The sequence below is a fragment of the Teleopsis dalmanni genome, chromosome 1, assembly GCF_002237135.1.
Source record: "Teleopsis dalmanni isolate 2A chromosome 1, ASM223713v2, whole genome shotgun sequence".
NCBI classification, from domain to species: Eukaryota; Metazoa; Arthropoda; class Insecta; order Diptera; family Diopsidae; genus Teleopsis; species Teleopsis dalmanni.
Window position 1 is genome coordinate 80838701 of NC_051846.1, and position 21199 is coordinate 80859899.

General features: G+C 30.2%; 2 protein-coding genes across 2 annotated transcripts; both read right to left on the minus strand.

The window, feature by feature from the left end:
* Positions 1-77: 77 nt before the first annotated feature.
* On the minus strand, positions 78-2187 carry LOC119685828 (dynein intermediate chain 3, ciliary; the record flags this gene model as incomplete). Its single annotated transcript, XM_038100218.1, has 2 exons — positions 617-2187; positions 78-551 (listed from the first exon to the last, which is right to left on the minus strand). Coding segments are annotated over exons 1-2 (1995 nt in total), but the record flags the coding sequence as incomplete, so codon positions are not given.
* A 4099-nt stretch (positions 2188-6286) lies between these two features.
* LOC119685836 (F-box only protein 32) lies at positions 6287-18580 on the minus strand. The gene is made up of 5 exons (XM_038100231.1): positions 18546-18580; positions 11598-11878; positions 11143-11324; positions 6986-7078; positions 6287-6921 (listed from the first exon to the last, which is right to left on the minus strand). Exons 1-5 carry the CDS (start codon positions 18578-18580, stop codon positions 6538-6540), a joined length of 975 nt encoding a protein of 324 aa, XP_037956159.1. The 3' UTR covers positions 6287-6537.
* Positions 18581-21199: the final 2619 nt, after the last annotated feature.

The following is a 21199-nucleotide window of genomic DNA, read 5'->3' on the forward strand; positions in this document are numbered from 1 at the left end:
TTTTATTTCTTCTTCTTTCCCTTGGCTTTTTTTTCTGCTTTTTTTCCTCCTGTTTTCTTTTCTTCATCTTTTTTTTGATCTTCTTCTTTCTTTTTATCTTCTGGCTTCTTTTTATCTTCCTGTTTCTTTTTACCTCCTTTCTTTTTGTCTTTCGGTTCTTCTTCAACTACTGAACTATCACCTTGAATGGGAATTGTTGTTTCTGAGGTTTTTTCAGTTTCATCAGCAGGTAAAGGAATTAAAGCTACCATTGGATCTGGTTCGAATTCAGTTCGTTCCATAACGAATTCCCGTTCATATTGCTTTTTTTTTGTTTTGAAAACGATGTCCTTGAACTGTTGAAACACTGTTCTAAATTCTTCATCACTAAATACTATTTCGTAGAGTTCTTGTGAATCAACCGCTGCTAACACCATTTTACTAAAGTCTGGTGCTTCTTCGTCTTCTTCCGCTGCGGCTTCTGCTTCTGCTTCAGATAACCTATGTTTTAGCTTAATTTCTTCAACCCGGCCTTCGAGTAACTTGCAACGAAGCTGTTCGCGCTCAAAAAGCTGAACAAAGGAAGCAATTGATTCTTACAAACAATATATTATATTTAAAATTTTGTAAAACTTACAGCAGCTATTAGAGCTTTCTCCTTTACTGAACTTTGTTTCATAGCTGAATCTAGTTCAAGTAATTGCATGTCTCCATCAGCTAAAGCCACTGCTAAATATTTGCCATCTGGTCTAAATCGGCAATTTATGATACGCTTCTGAAAGAAGTAAGTAAATATCGGTTTCTTTTGATCTAAAAGTAAGTCCCAAAAGTCTAATTCGCCTTTAGAATCTCCTGTGACGAAAAGCGAACAACGAGCGGTACTCCAAGTACCACACATAATTTGATTATTTTTTTTAATGAAAAGTGTTGAAGGCGCATTTTTAACTTCTTCTGCCCATATCATGCCACACCAATCGCCAGTAATTAAAAAACTTTTGACAAAAAATGGATTGCGCTCAATAGTGCGTATTGGGCCAGCAAAAATCTTATAGTTATTTATTAAGGCTTCACTCGGAGTTATGCCTTTTCTATTTCCAACAAATATAAAACCTTGATCTGTACCAATTATATAACGCACAGGTATAGTATATTCAAATTCTAGTACTGTACAGCCATGTGCACGATCTCTGGATTGGTCGTCTGTGGGTTCAGGATCTAACAATACTTCTTGTAAGGGATCTTCTAAATTATTAAAATCCCAATATTTAATACTGCCATCAATGGACCCTGTATAAAATTCGGAATTTGACTTTGAATGTACCCAACATAATCCTGCAACAGGTTCACGATGTGCTACCTCTAATGGACAGATTTTAGTCGGTAGGCCTCCATTTTGCGATTCCCAAATACAAATTTTACCAGAAAAAAGACCGCCAGCCATATTTACGTCATCTTTCGGACAAAACAATACCTTACAGACAGCTTCTTTGCAATCAAAATTTACTACTGGTTTGATTGGATCTTTAGTATCCCATGTAAAAAACAAATTGCCGCTAGCTGGCTCGTCATTCTCAAACGTGAAACTTGAAATTTTTTCGGTATTTGAGTAATGTGTAAGAAATCTATGGCTATTAGTGGGTAACCAGTCAATGGTTAGTAAAGGCCGCGTTGGCTTTACTAAATCATGAAAAAGGTTAACTTGTCGTGCCTCAAATTTTTCAAATATGTCTGCTCCTAACTCTTTAGGTAAATCTTCAAAAAAGCACTCATAAATATTCATTGTATTATTTTGTTCCGTAATGTCAATAGCTTTTTTAATCAATGCAGTGACCTGTGATCCCCAATTGTCTTCTCGCTCAACTTTTTTACGATGACGCAATGTTTGATCTTCATCGTTTATATTTACCTCACGTGGCCAACCACCCTCGTAATGGTGAACTCCATGACTGAAGAAAGCTACATCGTCTGTTGCTACATAACTCTCAGCTTTTTGCTCACCCAACTGAGTGCCCGTACTTACTGGATTTCTAAGAATATATTGTTGACGATGTTTCGGTTTTGGTACTATATTAAATAATAATTGATGACGGTCTGTGAATAAACATTGACGCCCAAAGCGACGGCGCTCGCGAGTAACGGTATAATGACTTTGGTGCATTTTTCGGAATGTAGTATTTAACTTGTATTTTTATAAAAATTTTTCAAAAATAATTTAAGTAAATTTGATTAGATTTTAAACGATAAAATAATTATAATTTTACACTTTTTTAAAGATTATATCTTATAGTATTTAATATTGAAATATACTATATTCTTAAAAAATAAAGTTTTCAAAATAGTTCAGCTACAATTTATTTAATAGGAAGTGTAAACTAAGAAAATATGAAGTTAATTGATTAACTATTAAACAATAATGTGATTTCTTATGGTTAAATGATCCTGTCATTATAGTTTCCGTTTAAATATATAACAGTAAGAATTGATGGAATGAAACATGTTTCAAAAATGTAAATCAAAGAAAACAATTTCATACAAAAAGGAATAATTCTTTGGCATAAGCAGAACTGTTTAGAAATATTGAATTGCTTGCATAAGTTAACACACGCGTCTCCCAAACCCGGCCCTGTGCTTAGTTTCATTACCGGAACAATCATGCGATATTATTCGAACACATTGTTGCTACCAAACGGGACATCCACTTGTTTGTCTGGAACAATCCCGTTTGGCTTCGGTAGTTCCGAACTTCTCAAAAGTGCGCTCGGTCTCTCCTGCTTTAGCTTCCGAAGAAGCAACATCAATACTTCTTAAAAAACAAAAAGAATATTTAACTCATATAATAATGAATGTATAATTAAACATATGTATATTCAGATAATAACAGAAGAAACTAAAAAGTAATTATTTAACTTAGTAGTCTAAACGTCTCTTTAAAAAAAGTGAATCCGTATAGACTCTATACAGATATTTGATTATTGATATAGCATATAGATATTTTTAGAAAATATCTTAATATCCAATAAAATATCCAACTAACTGTCTAAACCATCGTAAATGAGTCTTAAACAGTTGATATTTTTCCTAATTAAATTATATTTTACTCAAAGTTTTTTAACTCTGTAAATTAATAACTAAACTGCAAGATAATATATGTTGAGTTTTGGAACAATACTTTTATATTTTCAGCATATCAAAAACGGAAACTTCTTACGTTTAATCGTTTATTTCCCATAACTGCGTGAAGGTATATTTCTTTAATATTCCATTCATATGTTATTAAAGTATTAATAGCGGTGTTATCTTGGCATCTGAAGTGGACATAACGTAATAACTCTCTTAATTAAGTTGCTATTTTACTAAGAACTAGGAAAGGGATTTAATTATGTATTATATATTTATGTGTAAATATATTTCATTAAATAAACATGCATATAAACAATAGAGATCGATACCAATATTTATGTAAATTTATTAATTTAAAAAAAGATTTGCCAATAACAATACCAGACTAACGTAGAACGTAGTGACTTGTTATACCATATAACCTGGCAACAGTTTCATCTTTGTTTCACATAAGCTTTTTAACCTGTTGGTTATCTACCTTTCGTACTATAAAACATAGAATACCATATGCCGCTCACCATCTTTGTCACTTCTCTTTCTATCCTATACTATATAAATCATATACCATGTCTTTCCCAACCCATCCATTAATCCTTGCAAAAGTTTTGCCCCTTTTTGAAATTCAATAATATATTAAACCTTATTTAAATTCTTTTAAAAATATTTGTTTCCATTTACAAAACACTTTATAAAACCCTGAATAGTTGATATAAACGCTATGTAATGTATTACAAAGATAGAGATCGAATGATGAATATTAGATAGAGAACTATACTAATTATTTCAGCATTTTGATGATCAACATTCTGACTATCAACCATGCAAATGAATAATGCTTAGAGTAGTTGATCATGTTCTTATACAAGAAGTAAATAGATTCTGCTTGAAGATGGTCATCATGCGCCAAGCAATGGCATTCTGTCCAAATCCATTGAAGCCGCATTTTGACAAGTTTAATAACTGTTTTATTGTGTCTCACAGAGTTGTAGAATTTCTGAATTAACTGATGTAACCGGATAGAGTTTTGGATATATATTTAGCACAGGAAACAAAGAGGATTCTGTGTTTCAACCATCAAAGACTGAGACCACAAGGGCAAGTTATATGTTTATGTTGTTACACAGTGTTATGGGATCCTGGCGAGTGGTGGTGATTGTCAGCATGCGTTTAATACACGATATAAAAGAACAACTTTCTTTAACTTTCTAGTTTTTGATATTTTACCTTTAAAAATGTTAACGATTATCTTAAAATCGGGCTCCAACCTGATGTGATACAATGTCTCTACATTAATTTCCATATTTAATGGTATCTTAAGGTCCATATTATGTAGAGTGTCTCAGTTGCATCAAAATCAAAATTGTAGATGCTTTCAATGTAAATCGAAAAATTGGGTGAGAAAGTCATGGCCATGAGAGCCGAAGATAATCTGTGCCTCGTCACTCAGTCACTATATATATATTCCCTTTAAAATTTAGGCCGCAACTAATAAGTACATAAGTGATAGTAAAATACAAAATTGACAAACTGGTGTAACACTCTGCATAAAATGCATTTTCGTCATAGCCCGAAAGAGCCAATTTTGAAGTGCCCTTGACACTCTACATAACATGGGCCTAAAGCTATACGAGTTCTTAATTTATATTAAGTAGCTCTAAGATATATCATAAACTTATCTCTTGTGTTAATACACTCTATCAATTTTCGGTGATATCAAGTTTTAGTTTTATGTTGATATAAAACTTTAAGAAATGTTATAAAGAAGTATTAACAAATTTTGATTTTAACGAACCCGTGACACTCTATATAATGTGGGCTGAAAGTTATTCGAGTTCATAATTTATATTAAGTAACTCTAAGATATATCATAAACTCATCTCTTGTGTTAATACACTATTTTTCCGTGCTATTAAGTTTTAGTTTTATGTTGATATAAAACTTAAAAAAAATATTAAGAATATTGTTTATTTTATTTATATATTTTTAATTTATTCAAACGATTTTGATGTGACTTTTCGGACTCGCATTCCTATTACACTCGTTTTTCTCTTAAAATATTTATAACTACACGTATTTAATTTTGTTAATAATAGCGTCAACTGCAATATATTTTTTACAGTGTTTTTTGCCGATATAGCCAGTACTTATGCATTGTTAGATATTGTTAGCAGTTGTTTTGTTTTTTCTTTTTTTTTTTTTGTTTCAAAATATATTTTATATAGATTGTATACATATTTATATGATACATACATACATAATTACAATTTTTATATAATTAGGCAATCGTAATACATCTTCGATTTATAAATATATATATGAATATATATATATATATATAGTTAAAACAAAAATATATTAAAACTGGGTTTTATACTTGTTTTTGTTTAAATGAACTCAATTTTGATCATAATGATATCACTTTTGGCTTTTACCAGTAGTATTTTGTTTTAACATTGTATTTCAAAAATAATTTTTAAAAAATTCGTTTTCTTTGCTTAAAATTCTAAAAGTTAAAATATATATACGTATTGCGTAGTGTTTCAAGAACCATTTAGTTTATTTAATTAATCACAATTTATTTAAAGTTTAATAATTTTTAGCAAAAAAATTTAAATTACAAACAAATTAACTCTTAAGTTTGAATGTTTAAGCCTTTTTCTATTTAAATTAGTTATTTTTTGTTTTTTATTTTCATCTGCAAGTGTACATATTTTATTTTTTTTCTTTAATTTTTAATTTCAACATTTGAATATTTTTAGTCATTATTTTAATCTTACTTTATTCGTAACTAAATGCTTATTAATCATTTATGTTATAAAAAAAAAAAATATATATTTAAATTTAATTTAAATCGGAAACCAGAAACCGGAATTCCGCAACTTATATAGAAAAGTCATACTAACAATAGTAGTAAGCAAATAAATTTAAATTTGGTTTTACATTAATAATAATAACTATAAGATCTTACCAGATCTTATGTGTATTTTTATAATTTAAATAGTACACATCTCTGTCCGGAAAAATACTTCGATTTTTTAATCAAACACATATTAACCCCAAATTAAGAATACTTTAGTGTACTTAATTTCAGATATTAGCTTCATTTTTAAATTTTAAGAACTTACTACCAAGTTTTAAGCAAATTTATTAAAGGAATTCGAATTTGTAATTTTGCTATAATTTTAAAAACAGGCTTCAGCCACGTTTTTAAATCAATAGAAAATATTAGTTGTTAAAACTTATATTTAAATGAAATTAAGAATTCAATTTTACTTTCATACATTCCAGAGTTTTCATTTCTTATCACTTCTAGTTTTCATGTTCAGTTACAATTTTATTTTCAATTTTTAATAAATCTACAATAAATATTTCATTATTTTCTCTTAAAACTATAAATAACTTATATTTGTAGATACTTCAATAAATATAGTTAGAAATTCACAATGAAAAAAATTTTAAAAATTGTGCTGGTGGTACTGGTTGCGATAGTGCTAGCTGCCCACCAGCTTCTTCCAAACGTTGCTTATAATCGGGACTCTGATCTACAATGCAAGGATGACCATCTGAAGGCCAAAATAGACAGCAGCAATAACGACATAGTGATAGTATTTCTGCAAATTGGTAATCGTCATTTAGACCATAGGTGCGTTTCAATTGATGATAGACTTTTTTCCAGTCCTTAACATCACCCATTAGTTTAAAGTTATTTAAATCGAGTATAGTATTTATTTGTTTTTGATTAAAATGAAATCGTGTCAGTTCACGCCAAATTCGTTGCTCAGACACAAGTGTTGCCATAAGGGTCCAAGCATCAGCCGAGGCCTAAAGAAATCAAAAAAAAAATTAATTTTAAAATAATTCTATTAAAATTATTTAATATATTTACCTCCAAATCTCTATGATCTGCTATACGCAATATAATTTCTCGAATACATTCTTCTGGCAAATCATGCAATTTAGGACGTATTTCTGGACCAGGCTAAATTAAGCAAATAAAACATATATTAAACATTTAAATATACATCATGTGAATTCTAAATTCTAGTCAATATTATACTCAATATTATATGGTATGTATATTAATTATTATATATTACACTTTTACAGTCTTTCAGAAATTAAAAATTCTATTGAAGTTCAGAATCAACACTTTTTCCTACCGCAACAGGTCACAATATTATGCACTCATAACAAAACTCAGATTTTGAAAAATATGGAATAAACAATATTTATATATAAAAATTAGAAAAGTTCGAATAGAAATAGAAAGACAACAATAAAAATTTTAGTTAATTTATTGAAATTTAGCTGACCTTACAATGCTTTTTCGAGTAGTGCCAAGTTTTCATCAGCAGTGGTCTTGGGAAATATTCTTTTAATGAGTTTATAGTCCGTATATAATTTGTTTAGACTGCAAGTTCAACGAATTGAAAATTAATTTTTAAGGTTACCTATTTTTATTCAAAGCTATTCTCTTTTCTCAGCTTGTCGTAGAGCTGAGAAGTCTATTTTCAATGCTCACCGAAATACACGGTGTCAGAAGAAATTTTACTATTCAAAAAAAAAATTATAATGAAAGCCTCTATATCTCAAAAGCAGTTAGTCTCAATAATTAAAGTTGTATATTAAGTTTTATTTTATATTAAATATATATATTGCTTGATCTACAATTAATATTTTTAAAAATAAAACGAAAAACGTCGATAAACCCTGAGATAGTTCTGAAATGTTATCAAAAAGAAAAACACCAGGATATCCGAGTCATTGAATATACAAACTAAGATTTTTTTTCAAATTGACTCTTTTGGCATCCGCTTTCTTGAATCAAATTAAAAATTCAGCCCCCTTGCCATACAATTTGCTTCTACCTCTTGGACCAAGGAACCAAATAGACTCTTTTGGCATCCGCTATCTTGATTCAAATTAAAAATTCAGCCCCCTTCCCATACAATTTGCTTCTACCTCTTGGACCAAGGAACCACCTCCGGAAGTTATTACACTTCAAGCGAAATGAAATAAGTTCCTAAATAACATATATACTATTACCATTTCATTATTAAAATTAATCGCCTTAATGTATTGAATGCATAGAAAACATGTGTACATCAAATATATGTTGGATTATGATATATTGGGATTGAAAACGAGTTGTTTAAATTCTTAAAACTTACTCTATAGAATAAATTGTAGAAGTAGTGCTTTTATGTAATGAATTATGCATCAAAAATAGAAATAAACATCTTATGAATTAAAACTATAATTTTAAACCAATATTAATGACCATATAGATTCTTCGGGGCTGTCATTAAACTGTCAGCAGTCGCCAATACCATATCACGATTTTTTAAATACTTTAAATGTTAATATTGGAATTCGCAAGTTAGTTGTCTTATTGTTAGTTGCCTTCGTTGTCAAAATGTTTGAAAATCAAAGAAATAAGAGTATTGTGTGCAATATAGATAATTTTGCTCATGATATCAATATCAGCGCTGACAGAGCTTTGCTGACGACTTTTAATGTATTTGTGGCTCTGAAGATAAAAAAAATCTGAATTTACGTTCTTCGTCAATGCCCATTGCTGGTCAATACAAGACTAAAAATCTTTGAGACCCCTTCTCTCACCGATATGACAACGCTGTCATTTCGAAAAATTAGGGATCTAGTCAAGCTTATAGACATATCAGGTTGCTTTACTTTCACTTGAATGAAGAAGTCTTCATTTGTACGCTAACCGCGTACAAAGATATTGAATATTCCGCACATCCGAAAGTGATTATTGGTTCTATGGAGAAAGAATGCCCTTATTGTCATGCACTCAAATTCAAACAAGAATCAGACGGGTTAAGTGCAACTACCAGAAATTGAGGGACCACCAGAACCATTGAACGGCTTGCTCATTGACACGCATGAAGATTCAAATCTGTTCCTGAAGTTTATTCGCATATTTAATTCATGCTTCCAAATAACTTCGTTCGAAGCAACGGAAATAGTTCACAATACTGCGGCAAATGGCAGTACAATACAATACATTCATTATCATTTATTTAAAAAAAAAAGTCAGTAGAATTAACTTATACGGCTAAACAACGTTTGCCGGATTCAATTGTAGTATATAATATAAATTAAACGTTCAAGCTATTATTGGACTATAGCCAGAACTATTTGGAATGCGCCGGACATAGCCATCATTTCCTTAATATTCCAAAAAAGAATCAAGGCACACAAGTTCATCACAAAAACAAATCCAAGCTAGCAAGAGTAACTGCAATTTGTATAGTATGATATAAATAAATATAATAATATTATTGGGATAAAAGTGTATTACCTTCACATGAGTATTACATTTTGCCAAATGGCGTAAATTGGGGATAACTCTCATAGCCTTCCTCAAAGAGATCTAGCATTTTAGGCAGTACATTTTTATGGACTGTAGTGACAATTGATAGCTTCTTTATTTTTTTTATTAAATTATTTTTTTTTTAGTTTTTCATATATACCTCATTTTTGTTAGGTATATATTTATTTTAACTTTAATTATATATTATAAATTAAAAGGACAGCATACACGAAGTCATTGTCATATCTTGATTTTCACTATTTATTATTAGTTATTTTTTATAATCGTATATTTTTAAAATAATTAATTGTTTATACAGTTCTTGTACTTATTTTTATTTATCCTTTTAGTCCTTTTCTGTATAAAGTTGAGGCGGGATGACATTCATACAATCCCGCCTTCATACATTCATGGAATTAGGGTTATTTACAGTAAAACAATATATAAAACTGTGTGTTGTTTTATGGTACTATTAGGTAGATCGGTACCCTCTTTCCTGTTCATTGCTCTATTTATGTCTACTTAAATGTGAAGGGTCTGTAATGTCAAGAAACTGACATTCTTTTGTGAATTCTTTTGTGTTATTTACAGTCAAACAATAGTTATATAAAATTATGTGTTGTTTTGTAGTAGTACCAGCTGCTGTTATCGGTACCCTCATTCCTGTTCCTGTGCTCTATTTTTGTAAGGTCTACTTAAATGTGATGGGTCTGTAATGTCTATTATTCTATCTATCTATTCTATCTATTATTCTGACGTTATCTAAGTCCACTATATGATTTGTATATAAAAAACTTGGAAATATGCTCAGAAAATTTTACACGAATATTTACGAACGAATTAGTTCTAAACTTTTCAGATCTTTATTTTTTAAACATAAAGCATTGTCGACTAATTTACTTTATCTCTTTCATTAAAGAAAGACTAAAGATCATAGTATACTTAGTATAGAATATTATACTTAACATATTCTATTTCACTGGATTTTTTTCAGAATTTTAAATTAGTTCTAACTGAAAGTTTTTTGTTGTTCTGTTTAATATTTTTAAGTATCCCCGTTCATACCCGAAACTTATTATATTGTAATATGCTGATGCAAATAAAGTCTGTCCATCACTTAACAAAACCCTAAAAGGAACTTAACGCATATAACCACACTTTATATGTGTTATTATGAAGTTAGTTGTCTGTGACGTCTCGATCACTTTTTTTCTGAGTAACAAATAATTATTTATAAGTTAGCTTGTAGTGAGAACAATTAAGGTGGATTATAGTTATAATAAAACTTTCATAGCAAAGTAACAAAACTCCAGAAAAATGTGCGAACATAAAAGTCAAGTACGACTTTGGGCCAATTGGTTAAGATGCGCTGACTCTGAGCTTCAAATTTGGCAGGATACGAGTTCGATTTATGGTACTTTCTGATACAAGAATTATATCCAAGACCACTGATGATGGGTATTTGGCAATACTCGAAACAGCTGTATGGTCAGCCAAAAATTCAATTAATTAAAATAATATAAAATGAATTTTTGTTGTTGTAGTTCATTGTTGTTCGAAAAACCTCTTAAGTTATATAGTTAACTATTAACTAATTATTTATGAGTTAGATTGTAAATACATGTGTGTAATAAGCTATTATTTGCATAAAAACCTTAACTTAAAATACAAAATTTAAATAAAAGCAGTATTAAGTGTGTACGTACCTCTTTAATTTGTATTTGATTAGCAACATTTTGTATGCGTTTTATTGTCTCGACATGAGCTTGCCATAGGTTCGTGCTACCCAACGGCTTACCCCAACATTTTTGATTTTCCTGATAAACGATGTGTTGCAATTGCAACGCCAGGCCCCGCAAAATGTTCAAATGTTGTTGGCTATCATTGACTATGTACAAAAAATGAAAGTGATTTTAATTGCATAAATAAACGGAAATATGAAAAATAATTAAATTTGCACTTTCAAGTGCACATTAGACACATTTAAATTAATGTTTAAGTCTTCAATACAAAAAGCAAATCCAATTGATGGTTTTAATCAAAATAAATTCAATTTAAAATATAAACGGAAGAGGGAAGTTATATTTTGACTTAAGCATGAAGTTTATGGCTAAATTGTTAAGACAACAACGTTTCTGTTAAGTTTATTTTCGCAAATTACCATGAGATGCAACTTCTTCGACCATTTGAAGCAATTGTCGCTGTGCGCTGCCCGATAAATTGGCAATGCCTTTGTGTGCCACCAACAGACGTAATAGTGCACAAATGTAATGAAAGCGACGACGATCGCGAACCGAACTGCGGAAGTCCAAGCGCCGCACAGCTTCACCTAATCCATTAAAACCAGCTATTTCTCGTGTACAACGTATGGTTATGTGGCAGTGAGGTGGTATGGTCTCTTCAGTTTCTTCCTCAAAGCTGTCATCTGAGTTGGATGAAAGCCTGTAACACAAAAAAAAAACAAAAATCAAAATATATTAAACATTAACTTTTGAAATTTATTATGTTTTACATGAACTAAAATCTAAAAATACATGGACTAAAAATAAAATAATTGAAATTTAGGAAATTAATTTACATGTAAATTAACTTAATAATAAAAAATATTAATAAAAAATTTATTTCAATATATATGTTATATATACATATAAATTTAAATTGAAATTTCAATGTTTAATTTAAAAAAAAAACGACCTTATATATTGCAAGAATATCATTATTTTAAATTCTTTAAGATGTGGTTATATTAATTATTAACAGCAGATCCTAATAATAAAGCAAATTCTAAAATATAGGTCGTGTGCGAGTTCGAGTAAATTGAGGTAAAGTAAATTGAAATTTTCTAGGGATTTTTTGTACTGCACTTATATAAATATTTATTTATTTATTCATTGCACTTATTTATTATTTTTGGTTAAAAGTTTTTAAATTTATTTATTAAACATCTTATAAAATTTTCACAATGGTAACACCTAATTTATCTAATATATCCTACTCGAAATTCTGATAAATACCAATATTCGCTGGCATACCGACATAATTTACTATTTCCCTCAATTTATCATTAATTTACTCGAACTCGTACACGCCAATAATAGTTTTTAAGATAATTCAAATAATATTGTTTGCTACAACTATTTTATTATAGCTAAAAACTAAAATCATAGAATCTTATTTATTAAAGATAAGATTTATACATTAAGACCGAAAAGTTTTCGGAAATTCTCATTTAAAATTCGCGCGCTGTATATTTTTCGATATTTTAAGTTTATGTAGTTTGGCAGCAATTAAGGACAATAACTATGCCAAAAATGAGCGCGATCTGTCAGACAGTTCGTTTACGGCAGCTGTTGAAACCAGTTCACCTCAGTAGTGCGTTGCGAAAAAAACAATGGAAAAAAATATTGGACAAAGAGTTTGCATCAAATTTTGTGTTTCGAACGAAATTTCGTGTGCAGAATCGTTGCGAATGCTACAAAAGGCTTATGGGGAATCAGTTTTATCGAAAACTCAAGTTTATGAGTGGTACAAAGCCTTTCAGGACGGTCGTACGACCGTCGAAGACATTTCGCAACGCACTACTGAGGGGAACTGGTTTCAACAGCTGCCGTAAACGAACTGTCTGACAGATCGCGCTCATTTTTGGCATAGTAATTAAGGACAGTGCTGCCAAACTACATAAACTTAAAATATCGAAAAATATACAGCGCGCGAATTTTAAATGAGAATTTCCGAAAACTTTTCAGTCTTAATGTATCTTCATATTAGATCTGACTTAATGGCTTTTAAGTGTCTTATAAAAATGACATCCAAAACTGAAATGATGGTAGTTAAAGAATTATATCAAAATTCATTCAATTATTTTTCTGGTGATATTAAAAACCAACTACCGGTGGCAAACATGGATGTAGTCAGCAAGAAGCGGCAGGAAATGGGCCAAGGATCAATTTTTCTAATAAAAAATTGTTTTAGTAAATTGTTTAATAATTCATTAATAAAATTTTAATATTTCCAATAAAAACCTACGCTAAAAAACAAATATAAATATTATAATATCTTAATTAATTTTATTTAACACTACCATACATCGCATAGAATACTTTAAATTTTTACACAAAAACAGAATTAGATTAAATAATAATTAGGTAGAAAAGTATCATTATCATCATATCATCATATATCATTATCATCATAATTTGATTCTACAGCTAACAGTGAACTTTAGTGTGCAGTGCAGACTCAGTACATATATGTGACTGATCAAAATATAGTCTCACAATCAACCATTGCCATCGTAGCCCGTTTGCTATCGTTTGGTATATATAGATAATGTTTATTATAGGTCATGTTCACTAGCAAGTGAACACTGAACACAGTGTTCAGCTCTTCTCTACACACAGAATTCAATTCTTTTTAAAATACAGAATTCAATCTTTTATATTTTATTCTTAACTATATATTTATTTATATATATATTTAATCCATATATGTAAAGCAACAAAATTAAATATTACAATAAGTTGTAAAAATCCTGTTATGTGACGATAATCTGATTTTCCCTCTAAAACTCTGTCAAATAAAAACAATAAAATATTTAACTAAAGTTGCACCTAAGCTGTGAATATAAATCTCTTCGAACGATCAATAATTTTGGGTGTAAAATAAATGGTGTTGTTGTTGTAAGCAGACACCGAATTGAGGGCAAGTATGTAAAAGGACAAGACATAGGCATTAGAATAATAAAATCGATATTGAATTTTTTCTGGGTTTATGTGAAGAACCTTGTCACCTTAACAGGCGGAGGTATAAATCAATTGTGCTCGATTTTGAGTACACAGATAGTCCATGTCATGTGGAGCAAGACTGCAGTTAGGACACATATTAGGGACAGATATATATGTGCGTGACAAATGACTGTTGGTCATTAATCAGTATATAACACATGGCTATATACTGATATCAGTTGAGAAAGGGTAGTTTTTGCTGCTTGAGAGACACGTTCTTCAACTCCACAGACATTAGCCAGGGAACTATTGGGAACTGTGTTTTTACACAACTGTGATATTGAAAAGAACAGTACCGAGTCGATATAGTCTTAGTACGAAACAAACAGGGTCGATAAATGCAACGTGATTGGAGGGCTCTGTTTGCGTAAGAAAGTATAAATTAAGTGTGTAGTAAATATTTTTAAAAATGACAAAATACTGATCTGACTATCATTCTAAAACCACACAAAAGGCCTTTAAGGTCATAGTGCATGCACAGTCTATCTATAATAATAATCATTGTAAAGAATTAGTTCATATAACAAGTACTCGTAAATCAAAATCTGAAATGATCTAATATTGTAACAGAAACATTAGAAGTAATTAAAATAGCAAACAATATAATATATATTCTTAATAATCTATAGTTTTAAAACTCATAAGATAAGGAGTTAAAATAGACTAATGACGGACGGGTAGAATTTTAATTTGTCTTGTTGAGATGAATTTCTTGGAACTTGCCATTAAATATAAAATCATCATTAAAATGCCAACAGAAATTCTATCTACTAAATGCAATACCCTAAACCTAAACCTATTTTTTCACAAATATGTTACTATAACGTATCAAGGGCCGCATGCAATAGATTATTTTTTGAAGCAACTCTATGCAAAAATTCATCAGATAGCATAAAAACTTGTTCATATATGAATCACTTTATTAAAAATTATTCTTATCTGTCTTTCTCATCTTTAATTATGGATTATATTAATAAATTTCATTTAAATTGAAATTATGACAAATTTTATACTTTAGTTTAGAAAAAACTATTGAATTATCGGCACAAAATTCATTTCATAGAACGTCTTTCTTTAGAAATTAATAAAATATATTGTGCGGGTCTGCATTGTAATCCGCATTGAGTTTCTGTATGCACTCGTATTTTCTTTGTGTTCATTAAATTTTGGAGTGTTCGTCATATATAGCTATTCTTAGTCTTGTAATCAAATCTTCAGTAAAAAAAGAAAGAAGTTGCAATTAAAAATAGAAATCCAGCTTTCCATTTGTAAATAAGACGTACGCAACTCTGTGCCGTCCATCTTTAACACAAGGCCTGTATCCCATTCATGTGAGTAGTAGCTTAAGGTAAATGAACGATCGATTTGTTGATTCTAGTGAATTAAGTACTTAATTATACAAATAGATTAACTCAAATTGTTTCAATTTCTTAAAATAGATACTGAGAAAACCTGAAAGTTACAAAATTTCGTATAAATTTTCCAACTTAATTTTAGACAAAAGAAAAATTTAAAAGAAAAACAATTTTTAAAGAAAATACACAATTTTAGAGGTCTGCAAATGAATCATTGTCTAATGGTTCATTAAAAAGTCATCAAAAACTTTTGCTAAAGTAGTTAAATCAGACATTGAAAGTATCCTCATTACAAAATAGACTTTCACATTTGTGGATATTTTAGTGTTTACTATATAAAGCATCTGAAATTATACTCATATATTATATATATAATTATAATTTGAAAAACATGCATAAAAGGTAACATCTTTAAAAAGCAGATGTATTTTTTATATTCTTTATATATAATTGTATTAGGCATGAATCAGCCTACGAATAATGTATGGAAGATTCCAGATACAATTAATGCTTAATTTAGCTCAAACATATACATATTTTAAATAAACAGCCAAAATACCAGCTAACAGCACTTTAAGATTGAAGTAAGTCCAATTTTCAAGATTATGTGCTAGGAGATTGAGATTTTTTATTGATTTCTCAACATTAAACTTGTAATCGGTACTTTAACACAACTTTAAAAAAAAGTATGTTTTAGTACCTTTTGACTATACCTGCCATACCTGTATATTTGATAGGAACGAAATAAACAAAAGCGGCGAACTTTCCTATCAAATACACAGATGTGGTTGGTTGTGCATTTCGCTTTGGATAAGTTCGCTTAAGTTCTTACGGTATGTACCAACTAACTGAGCCTTTAAGTGAAAACAGAATTTAAAGAATTATTTTTGCAGGTCTGTGTTATTATTAATACTGTTAATGTTAATTAAAAAAATAGAATATAAGCATTCTGATCACATCGTTGTTTGTCATTTTCAATGAAGTTATAATTCTCATTGATCATGGTTTATCGATTGTGGTACTATTTGCTTATTGGATTGTAGAAAACTTTACAAAAAAGATTCTTTGAATTGATTAGTCTAAGTTTGATACTAATATTTAATACAAATTCAGTTACTTGACGATGTAGATTAATATGTATTAAGAAAAGCAACAATACTTCTGTAGGATATGGTATCTAATCTATTCAATTACAACTATATTAAAGTTGTAGATCGATCGTAACAATGCACAAAAAATATTCATTCCAACATCAACTCGTTTAATTTAAAAACTAAAATTATTTTATATACAAACAAATAAATGTGAATTGTTTTAATTTTTGAAGAAAAGAAAATCATTTGAAAAAAATTAATGTGTAATTTTAATATACTTATTTTAAGACGGGTAAACACTTAAAAGATTTTTATAGTTTTCAATCAGTTCTGAGAACCTTTAAGGCGCGTATGTTCTTAATTATTCTTACAATTGATTTAAAGGAGTCAATCAATCTAGACATGTTTTGTCTTGAGGCCCTATGCTCCACTGGGAGATGAGGATAAGAGAGAAAGAGAGAGACATGCTTTGTCTGTCTTTCTACTCTTTAGTCTTCTGCCTTTAGTCTTTAGTTGCGATGTTTGACATTTTTTTAAATGTGAGAAATCGGTTTATGATATTCCGCATTCAAAATTTTTTGAATTTTTCTGATTTTCTGATTTTTTGAATTGTTAACAATCGAAATTTAGTTAAATGTGATCTGAGTTTTAGTTTGATAATCATTGGGCAATCAGTCCCAAAGAAAATTTCACTTTTTAAGAGTTTAAACTAGGTGCTTCTTCCACGGATACTCCTATTTCGATGCCTGCCCCTGTCAGCTACGGACGTAGGCTGATTTATGACCATTTATTGCGACAAGCAAATAGTGAGTGGATCCTTACTGCCTCAGCAGACAGGTCAAGGGCTACTTGGTCCATCTATTCCAAATATAGAACCTCTGACTTAATTTGTTGAAACAAATCTGAGGTATTTAGGCTAATATCTGTGTTTACGGGACACTGGTCCATAGGACGACATGGAGCTAGACTCGGCTAGACTCCCTGTGGTACCTCTTGGTGTGATGTGTTTTTGTCCAGGTCTGGCCAGAACTAGGTTTAAGCTTCTGGGGGACCCCTTCTTCAACTCACTTAGCGATATCTCCAGCCTTAGCATTAGCCGGATTCTTACCTTTGTTAATGCCTCTGGCTGGTTCTAGGTTAACCCTCTATCTACTATCCATTATTACGAGGTTTTTTTGTGGATTCAAAACGGCTTTTTTTAGCTAATTGGGGAGGATTCGTCCTCCCTTCATCACAACTAACTAATTCTTTACTATAGTTACTAATTAAAAATATAAATACTTTATTAATATTCTTTTAACTTTCAAAATATAAAATTACATAAATAAACTATGACTTTAAAAGAAAAAGTATTTTTTTCTTTATACATGCAATGTATAAATTTATTTTATTTTATTTAACTGTCTTCAATATAGTATCGTGTGTGTCTACACTATAGATAATAATAAATTTTAGTTTTGATTTCATCATTTTTGTTGTTTTACTTAAGTAATAAAATGATTGGATAAGCGTAAGCCCAGTTATCAGCTGTCTTAGCAACAATTTGTTATTACAATTCCACACAAAGGACAAAACCTTCGAGTTCCAAGAAGGATAAAAAAGCATGGCAACAAATTGCATTCAATTGTTGTATGGAAATGAAAGGAAATGTAGGTCAATAAAAATTTTGCACTTTTGGATTTTCACAACAACTAAATTGCCTAGCAAAAAAACTGTAGATACATATATACATGCACTTGTATCTTCAGTTATTGCATCTACATACGTTTTAGTATTGACTGAATAGCAAAAGGTAGAGCCAATTGTTGAATTTACTTAATGGAAAAATCCATATTTTCATTGATTTTGTATATAGTTTCGTTATTTGTAGTTTTACCCTAGATACGCTGCAGTATATAAACTTGACCGCATTTTGTGAATCCTGAAGTTATACTCTGTGTGCTTGTGTGTATCTGTACTCGACTTGCGCTCTTCAGCGGATGTCCTTCAACGTAAATATATATATACATATATATGAGAGGGTTAAATTAATATTAAAACTATTTACTACAACTATGTATATGCTGTAAAAAAAGAATAATAACTATTAAAGTAGTAGGAAACTATAATTACAATGTCATAATTATCTTTCAGCTCCTTCGACCGTGGTAAATTCAATTACGCTTGAAAATAAAATGTAAAATTCAAGTTCAGGAATAGGAAATCCCGGTTTCATAAATTTAAATTAATTTTAAATTTTAATTTTATTTTATAACTATCGCACATTAAATATATATATATACTAGATAACCCGACAAACGTTGTTTTGCCTTATTTCTTATTTCTGTTATTAATTATTTCTAGTTTCTAGATAAATTCTAGTGTAGACAAAAAGTAACTTACTTATTATAAGTGTGTAAGTATGTGGTATATGCATGAAATAGGCATGGACCGCTATGAACGAAAAGGAAAATAAAAATAACAAACGCCAAACAATATTATTTTTAAGTTATTATAGTTTATTTATTAAATTATTAATTTAAAATCAATAGATTTGTATGATACCAAGTTCCCTGGCAACAACTGTTGTATCTTCAAATTTAAATTGTCTTGGATTGACTGTAAATAATAATAATGATAATGGGCCAGTAACATTAACCAACAACAGTCGAAGATAAAAGCACTCAGTGTGTCTTGGATTAACTGTAAATAAGCGTTCGATTTAAATAAATTGAGACATGCATCAACTGGTGAAACTTGCTTGCGGGGCATCCATTTTTTTGTTTGAGCCCATGTGAAATAGCGTGGTACTTGTGAATAGAGTAATGTTCTTGCAAAGGCACCAAAATCATCCGTACTATTACACAATTAAAAAAATGCAGTGAGTGTAGATTTAGGTGGATTTGTACCACGATCAATCACTGTCTCGTTCGTGAAAAATACACGCTGACCGTTTTCAAGATGGACGGCTAACTGAACAGCTGCTGGATCCCGTTCATGAATTAGAAAACCGAAGATACGTCAAGCAGCTTCATTGGAACTGATGTACCGACCAATTTGGTAGAGCGTAATTTCACCGTTTTTGTTCATTGGAGGAGCATTTACATTAGTAAATGAGTTTTTACTCTAAACACAGCCATATCACTGGCTTTATGGACATACTTATATATTTGATGTTCTTCACAGAACTGCAAAACGCAACATTTATATGAGCATTGTATGTCTTGCTTAGCAGAGGCGAATACGGCACCACCCGCCATTGTCCCCTATTATCGGGATTTCTTCGACGATATATTGGATATCCGTCGGTATTTGTTATAGTATCATTAGTGAAATCTTTTGAAAAAATTTTAGTACATTTTCCATCTGCCATGCCAGGCGAAGACGAAGAAACGAAGTGGATGTAATGCTCGATGTACTTGTTGGCGTAGTTACATAAAATATTAAGAAAAAAATTTTTGTTTTTCAAAAATATAAACAACATTTATGTCAAAAAAATAAAAAATTTTTTGTCAAAGTAATAAGGATATTTTTGCTGGGTAGGGACTCCCTAATCACTTTAGCGGTATGAAAAATAGATAGTACCCGATTCTCAGACCTACTGAATACACCTATAAAATTTGGTAAAAATCGGTAAAGCCGTTTCGGAGGAGTACGGTAACTAACATTGTGACATGGAAATTTTATATATAAGACCGCAAACAGACATCGTTTGGCCTTGTGACTTATTGATGGTCTTTGCAAATGCCAATCTAATAGGAAATTGAACGCGTTTGAATTAAATTGGCTTGTCTGTGAGAATCATTGGAATTCATGGCAATAAAAGTTTTTCGTTTCGGAACTTGCCATTCAAAATGGTGGCTTCGATAATGTTTTTCATCAATTTTTTAATTACCAATCGCGTACTATTGCATAGCCGTGGTGGGTTCAAATTCCGAAGTAAAATAATCGGTGATCCAACTTTCAGTCGTAAAATGTGTGGTGGCATGCCTGGCAAATCAGGTGAGTTTAAAAACTCTGCTGGATAGTTTACAACTTCGTTGGTATCACAAACTGTATCGATCGATTTGTATGATATTAAGTCGCCTGGCAATGTCTGTTCTAACTTGAAGTTTAATTCATCAACGTCCACGTTTTTTTTGCTGCTAATGGCTCTTTCTCCCAGCCACCCATGATTTATGTATTGTATGTGTACATCTGGAAATACGCGGTCAATGAGAGCATTTTGGGAATCAACGATAGTGCAGAAATTAGGGGGCAGTTTTATGAATTCAGTATTTTCATAGACAACAACTTTTCATATCATAGCAAGTTTTCTTTTTAAAAATATAAAAAAATTTATGTCAAAAAAATAAAAAAATTTTTATTAAAGCAATAAAGATATTTTTGCTGGATAGGGACACCCTAATCACTTTAGCGGTATGAAAAATAGATAGTAGCCGATTCCCAGACCTACTGAATACGCATATAAAATTTGGTAAAAATCGGTAAAGCCGTTTCGGAGGAGTACGGTAACTAACATTTAGACAATGTTAATTTTATATATAAGAT

What these genes read in the sequence shown, in the direction of transcription:
- LOC119685836 (XM_038100231.1), bottom strand. Translation starts at nt 18,580, where the DNA reads ATGCGGTCAAGTTTATATACTGCAGCGTATCTAGG. An exon ending in TATACTGCAGCGTATCTAGG is followed by an intron (nt 11,879 to 18,545) that starts GTAAAACTACAA and finishes TTTGTGTTACAG; the next exon opens with GCTTTCATCCAACTCAGATG. An exon ending in ATCAAATACAAATTAAAGAG is followed by an intron (nt 7,079 to 11,142) that starts GTACGTACACAC and finishes TGCTTAATTTAG; the next exon opens with CCTGGTCCAGAAATACGTCC.